At 62.9% G+C, this 7607-nt stretch overlaps 1 protein-coding gene across 1 annotated transcript; it reads right to left on the bottom strand.

The window, feature by feature from the left end:
- Positions 1-230: 230 nt before the first annotated feature.
- On the bottom strand, positions 231-6616 carry GBX1 (gastrulation brain homeobox 1). The gene is given in 3 exon segments (XM_065751647.1): positions 231-885; positions 5850-6330; positions 6332-6616. Coding segments are annotated over 3 exon segments (1287 nt in total). The 3' UTR covers positions 231-364.
- Positions 6617-7607: the final 991 nt, after the last annotated feature.

Raw genomic sequence — 7607 nt, 5'->3', positions numbered from 1 at the left:
CCGGGCTCGACGGCGGTCCCGGGGCCCGTGGCGGACTCCTCGCAGCGCTGCCCCGCACCGCACCGCCGTTCCGACCGCGCGTTATCGCGGAAGAAGCTCCATAGAAAATAATTTATTGAAATCACAGCTATACACGGGCGGGCGCTGGCGGACAGCGCGGCCCCGGCCCGGCGGGGCAGGAGCGGGCGCGAGCGGGAGGCGGTGGGCACAGCCGCTCCCCGCGGCTCGGACGGACGGACGCGCCACCGTATGTACAGAGTTTACACGGAATAAATAAGGGACATGTACAGAGGAGTGCGAGCGGCCCCGGGCCCCTCCCGCTGCCGGCGCTCCGCCCGCCCCAGGGTCCGGGAGCTTCCGTCGCTCAGGGTCGGGCCCCCTGCTCGATCTGCTGGTGCTGGCTGCGCACGGCGAAGCGATTGACGTGCACCGGGATGGGCACCACGATCTTGGGGTTGCGGACGGGCTCGCCCGAGCGGTTACTGACGTTGCCCGCCTTGATGCGTTTCCACTTGGCGCGGCGGTTCTGGAACCAGATCTTCACCTGCACCTCGCTCAGCTTCAGGGCGTGCGCGATCTGCGAGCGCTCCGTCAGCGAGAGGTACTTCTTGCAGTGGAACTCCTTCTCCAGCTCCAGCAGCTGCTCGCTCGTGAAGGCCGTGCGCCGCCGCCGGCTCTTCCCGGCCCCGGAGCCCGGCGGGGGCTGCTCGGCCGCGGGGCCGCCCTTCCCCTTGCCCTTGGGGCCCAGCGCTGCCGCGGCCGCCCCGTCCAGGAAGGGCTCCTCTTCGCTGTCTCCCGCCGAGCTCTCCTCCTCCCGCTCGCTGCACGGTGTCGCTGCCGATTTCACCTCCAGCTTCTCCTCGTCCGAGCTGTACGCCTTGGAGTCTGCGGGGCACACAGCGTCAGTGCCCGCACCCGCAGCCCCCGCAGCCCCGCTCCCAGCATCCCGCCCCGCTCCCAGCATCCCGCCCCGCAGCCCACTCAGCCCCGCTCCCAGCATCCCGCCCCGCAGCCCCGCTCCCAGCATCCCGCCCCGCTCCCAGCATCCCGCCCCGCAGCACCCGCACACCCCGCGCATCCGCGCGCACCGCAGGGTATGAGGCACCGCCTGCACCTGCCCCCACGCCTTTCCCGCTGTGACAGCAGTGCTGCTGCAGCCCAGCAAAGCACCGCAGAGCCCTTCCAGTGCTCGTCCAGCCCTTTGCCATAATAGAGGAAAGCAAGCACCCTGTTCCTTGCTCAGCTCAGCTTTCTTTCTGTCCTGTCCCATTGCATCTACCGCTGTTCATCCACCAAGAGCCAGCCCAGAGGAGCTGAAAGATCTTTCCAGGCAGCAGCCCGAGCTGCTTCCAGCCCACAAAGCTCTGCAGGGGCTCTCAAGGAGTGTCTGCTGCCATACCTCCCTCTCTGCAGCAGAAGTGTACAGCCGGGGAAAAACGTGCATAGGCAGCTGATGACCAAGTCTTGGGTTCCCCCACTGTTCTGTGCAAAGGGGCAGGCCAGAGGCTGCCAGCATCACCCGACAGCCAGGACCTCATCCCAGGCACCCCAGCTGGAAGGAAGGATTCAGAGCCCAGGAGACACCTCTGGTATGTCACCTGAGGCCACACTAGTAGGATGTAGTAGGGATAGACTTTCTTCTTGTCTGTTTCTTGTCGTTCAAGCTGGTGCCTGAATGGTCAAACAGCCATGGAACAATAAAGAACGTGGGTGGGAGCAATGGAGAAGAAAGCAACCTGGAAGACTGTCACTTTCCTGACAGAAGGGTTCCAACAAAGGCCTCAGAGTACACAGAGTGAAAAGGTGCTCCTGGCCACAGCCAGGGGTCACAGAGAGAGAGAGGGGGAACCAGAAGCAGATGCAAAAGCTTTGCCCTTATGCTGAGACCAACAAGCTCTCTAAGATCAATCCAGGGGCAGGAATTGCAGCTGAAAGGACCTGGTGCTGAAGCACCATCACTCAATACAATGCTACATGCAGAAGGAGCAGCAGTTCTCTGAGTCTCTAAGCAGTGCCAGGGGAACATTACGTGTCACTGGTGCTCCAGAAGCTCCAGTCACCTCAGAGGAAGGCTGGACAGCCCTCCAGTGCCTGACAGTGCAGGGTTGCAAATACATGAGCAGCAGCTGCAAGAAATTGCTCAAGCCCAGGAGATGTTCTTACACGCCTGGTTGTGGGGCTCCCACAGCTCTTGTCAGTCCTGCAGCAAGGCTGTGGCTGCCTGAGAGTAGGTCAGTGACTTCGGAGATCTGAAACTGTCTCCACTCCTCCTGTTTTGTGCAGCAGTAAAGAAGCATCTTCATCTCTACTCTGATAAGGGAGAACAGACAGTGCTTTCTTCACGATGGCTGAGAGCAGGAAGAGGTCTCCCACACTCATGGAAATGTAGTAAAGACCTGGAAACGTTGCTCCTGCGGGGGTGATGAGCAGCAGCAGGAGACACAAAGCACCTGGCTACCCGTGCACAGCCTCATACGAGCACTGACCACCCGAGAGAAGGAGAGCTGTCATTTCTGTGTGCCTGCCCTGTCTGTGGGCACACAAGGCTTCATGAGATGAGAAAGCTCTCACAAGGACATCACTGTCCCCTTCAAGAGTGCTCATAGGTCTGCTGGGACTCTGCCCTTCCGCACTGGTGGTGGCAGGACCAGCAGCACACCACGAGATGGTGCTGAGCTGGGATTTGCTGCAGAGGGCACATACAGTGCACCAAGAAACTGGAGGAAGTCTGAGCTGCCAACTGCAACGTGTCACCTCGTGAAGCAATGCCATCTGAATACACGTACCATAGCAAGACCAGGTTTTAAAGTCGCTGTCTGGTTGGTATCTTGTACCCTATGAAAGAGCTGAGCTTGCAGGTAGGAACTCAGACTACACAGTGGACCATAAAGCAATGTTTTTATGAAGAAAATCAGTATGTTGGTCCATTTACCACCTGGTATGTCCTCATCGAGGAAGTATGGAGGCAGCAGAGCCCACCCAGAGGTGTGGTGGGAGGGGTACTGAGGATTTCTGAGGCCCACAGGTAGCAAAGCTGGCACAAAGCGAAGTAGCGTGACTTTGAAAAAGATCTACAAGACAGCAGACCCAGAATAGGATTGGTCCATCTCTTCAGTCTTCACAAAACCCCGGTCCATCACTGACCTCACCGTGGATTTGATGTGCATGGTGAGAAGAGACTGGAGAGTTACAGGTGGCAAAGGTATTCAAGCAGGGTCAGGAGGACCTGACCCAAGAAGACGTGCTGTGACATCCAGAAGAGCCCTGTGTTGCTAAACCCTCAAGAGCTGCCTGTCGTGCTTATTTATAGGGAACAACACAACACTTCTCCACCCTAATTATTCTCAGACCTAACTGAACTTGGATTTACTGCACGGACCCAAGAGCAGATGGGTGCTGGTGGAGATCTCTGCAGCTCAGGAGGAAATGCACTCTCAGAAGAGATGTGGAGGGCTGTGTGCACTGAGTGCTGATTCCTGGGCGTCACACTGCTCGTTGCAACAAAGCAGCCCCCAGGCTTTACTGCTTCCTACCACCAGGTTCCCTACGTGCCTCTCCTGTCTCAAGAAGCATGACCACAGCTGAAAGCCTCAAACAGAGGAGGTGCAGAGAGTGGTCCTAAAAAGGAAGCAATGGCTCCTCTGAGTGACCTAGCAAGCAGCTGACCTTGTCTACGTGGACATCTGCGTGATGGAGACACTAATGAAGGCTGGAGATGGAAATCATCTCTTTAGAGCATAATTCACTCAGTGTCAGCAGACAGACAAAAGGAGTCACTTTGCATGGTTCTCCTACGGGTAAGAGACCTGCAGAACACCTTGCCCCAGGGTGTAGCTAGCACCGAGTCTGCCTCCTTCCTGGTGAGCTCCACAGGAGGCTAAATGAGAACATAGAAAAGGAACTGGTCAAAGGTTGCTCCATACACAGAAACGACATCTGGCTGAGGAAGCCACTGAGGTGCAGTGTTAGGAGGCTGTTTTAGGAAGCACTGCATAAGATCATGCTCTCTTACTCTTCCCTGGACAATCGTTTTTTGCCAGGGCCGCGGGCAGGATGCTACAGAAAACTGCATTAAAGCTGGGAGTCATATTTCCCTGAATTTCTTGATTGTGGAAGAAGCCCACAGCACCCATCATGGTTTCCATATGAGCTGGTTGGTGAAACAAGCTCTGTTGTCCATCTCCGTAGGACTTGATGGGTACAGTTAAGACAAAAATTACATACAGGAAAATACATATTGGGTTTGACAAATCCTCTTGGAGCTGGGCAGAGGTGCCTACACGGCTCCACATGGGCAGAAGGGGAAGCATCCTTCATGGCTTCAGAGCAGGAACAGTGCTGAGAGCTGCTGACAGGCAGCAGTGAGTGAACAGCAGCAGGAGGACGTTTCCTTCCATCACGCACACCGTCACAACAGGGTGAGCCTCAGAGATAAATTTCTCACTATCAGAAATGTCCAATTTTCAGAACAGCTCATCGGAGTCCCTCAGGAGGACAACACGTTGAGCTCAGGTACAGAGGAGCCACAGAGGGAGACGAAGCACAGTGCTGCTCGTTTCCCTATAGAGTGGGAGGATGCGATCACACAGACACAGGTTTTGGCCAGGGCAGCTCTGTTCCCGAGGAGACCTTCAAAACAAAAGTGAGACTGCTCTGGGTGTTTGATTCAGCACAGAGCACTCAGAGATCACCAAAGATCAGTAACAAATAAAGGCAGTGGAGAGACAAAATGCCGCAGTTGTCCTAAACCAGAGACTGGTTTCAAGGGATACCTGCATGTGTGCAACAGTCTTCTGAGCAAGGAACGAGTCAGGTCAAGGAGAGGAGCCGGGCTTCCCCGGGAGAGCCTAACGGGAGGACAGAGCACAGCCAAGCCCCGCAAGAAGTTGCAGAGGCTGCGCAGCGCTGACCCACGCCAGGAAGACTGAGACAAAGGTGGATCTCGGAGCTGTCGAGAGGAGGCAGAGCTCAGGACAGGCCGTGCCAGAGAAAGGCAGCGTTTGGTTTGTCTCAGCCGCGCTGCAGAGGAGAAGCCTCAATTCCCGTGCTGCAGGAGCGGAGGTGGAAGTGAGCAAGAGCTGGAGCTGGCAGAGAAACAGCGCAACAAGTCCCCGAGGTACACCCGGGGAGGTTCACAAGGGCGAGGGCCGCGGTGGGAGCAGCCTACGGGCAGCACCGAGCGGGAGCCCGGAGCAAAGCCGCCGCCTGCCCGCTCCGTCGGGCAAAACCGGGGCGACGGTGAGCGGGGCTGCGGGGCCGCCGTTGGTCACGGGGCAGCCCCGCACGTCGCCTCCGCGGCGCGGGACCGGAATGGATGCGGGACCCGGAGCGGAACGAACTGAGGGAGAGCGAGGGCTCTGCCGGAGCCCCCATCCCGCCGTGCGCGGCACCGTGCGGGTACACAGAGAGCGCCTGAACGGGACCGATACGCCCCGCGGCTCCTCCGCCTCGGCCGGCCGGGACGGGAGCCAGCACCTCGGAGAGCTCCGGGCCGCCCCCGGACCGCGGCCCCGACCGGCGGCTGCGGCGGTTCGCGCTCCGTGCGGCCCGGACGCGGAGAGCGAAGTTTGTCTCCGAGCCGCCAAAGTTGCGGGCGCTGCAGGGGCGGCCCGGAGCGGAGGGCAACCGGTCCGGTCCCCTCGCTGGGCACAACGAGACAGAGCGGAAGCGCGGCGGCGAGCAGCCCCCCCCCCCTCGCCAGTAGACGCGGCCCCGCAGCATCCCGCACCCGGCGCACCGCCTCCAGGAGTCCCGCCCCGGGGAGCTCGGAGCCAGCAGAGCCCCTCGGCCGCCCGCAGCCAGCGCCGAGGGCGCGGACGGATCCCCGGGGCCGGCGTCACCTCTCTTACCTGCCAGGCCTGGGAAGGGGTCCGGGAAGTGCAGCGGGGGCTCGGGCGGCCCCTTGTCGCGCGCCGGGGGCAGCTCCTCCGGCTCCAGACCCTCGGCGCCCCGCCGGCAGCCGGCGTCGGGGGTGGCGCGCGGCGGGGGCAGCTCCTGCGGCGGGTAGAAGCCGTCGGGGGGCTCGGAGAAGCTGGGCAGTGCCGTGGTGAGAGCCACCATGGAGGGCACGGCCTGGCCCAGGCTGGCGCAGAAGGTGTTGGTGAGGCGGCCGGCGAAGGAGGCCAGCGGAGCGAGCGGCGGCAGCCCCGACTGCAGCGGCGCGTGGGACAGCGCCTGCGGCAGCACCAGCGGCCGGTACGGCATGAACATGGGGTACCCGGTGTAGAGCAGGTGCCCGGAGCGCGGCGGCGGCGTCCCGATGAGCGAGTCGATGGAGAAGGCGGTCCCCTGGCCGCTGGGTCTCTGCATGGCGAGCGGGCGCCGCCGGCTTTAGCCGGCACCAACTTTCCGGCGGGCTCGGGCCGTCGCCAACTCGCCGCACCCCCGGGCCCCGCCGCGGCCCCGGCCCCCGCCCGCCGCCTCCCGTGGGCTCCGGCGCCCGGCGAGAGCTGCCGCCCGCCCGCCCGCTCTCTGCCTCGGCGCGGCGGAGTGGAGGCGCGCTCGGAGCCGCCCGCCCGCCCCGCCGCGGGGGGGCCGGGCCGGGCTGCGGAGGGGAGGGGAGGAGTGGGGTGGGGTGGGAAGGCGGGCGGGGGTGTCGCCCTCTGCTCTCATCCATCTTCCGCACATCACGGTCGAGTTCCTCCTTCAGCGCCCGCTCCGGCGGGGCAGGGCTCCCCGCTCCCCACGGCGCGGCCGGCCCCTGGGAAGGCGCCTCCCCCTCCCGCCTCATCAGCTGTTATTAATGGTGATTGATGATTAGCAATTACGGGGCCAACACAAGGGCGCTTTTGTGGGGACGGGACGGGGCTGTGCCGCGCGGCGCATCCTTATCCTCCCCCGGGTCTGGGACAACGGACGGGGCGAATCGGCCCCGCTCCGCCCCGGGCCCGCAGCCGGCTTCGGCCGCCGCTCTGACGGGCGGTAACGGCTGAGCCCGAGAGCCCCGACGGAGCGCTCCTCGCCAGGCACCGCCCGGGCCTGGCCCCGCCGCCTCCCGGGGCTCGGAGCGGGGCCTCGGCGGGGCGGGCGGCGGGGGCGGTCTGGGGACGCGGTCCCGCCCGGTGTAGGGTGGGAACGAGACGAGCGGATTTACGGTGGGTCTGAGGCTCCCCCCGCCCCTGCACTCGGCTCTCCGTGCGCCGCGGGACGGATCCCGGAGCTCCGCTCCGTCGGGGGCGGCGGCACTGAGCGCCCGCCGTGCCGGGGGGTACCGGGGCGGCTGCAGCGCGCCCCGAGCTGCGGGAACGCCGCAGGACCGGGGCCACAACCGGCCCGGGCTGCGCTGCACAAAGCTCCCGGCTCTGCCACTGCCGCCCGCTCGCGGAGCGCGGGGCTGATTCGTCTGCGGACTGAGCGCCGACGGACGCTTCTTCGCGCAGCTCCAGGGACACTGAGACCGGCGGAGGGCGAATGAACTGCAGCGAGGGCTCCGACGCTCTGCCCTTCCGTGCCGTGCGTCCTGGTTCCTGTTCCAAAGCAGAGTACTTATTGCTCCTTCTGACACCCGCGCTGTGCCCCTGCCCGTGGAGTCACGGTCCCCGGGTATGTCAAACACTGAGCAAAACAAGGCCCCGCAGCGGAAGAGTATCAGCATCGGGATTACCTCC

This window comes from Cyrtonyx montezumae, unplaced genomic scaffold (genome assembly GCF_038088225.1).
Source record: "Cyrtonyx montezumae isolate F1298 unplaced genomic scaffold, pur_monq_1.0 scaffold_79, whole genome shotgun sequence".
In the NCBI taxonomy this organism is placed as follows: Eukaryota; Metazoa; Chordata; class Aves; order Galliformes; family Odontophoridae; genus Cyrtonyx; species Cyrtonyx montezumae.
This window is presented reverse-complemented; position numbering and strand designations above follow the sequence as displayed.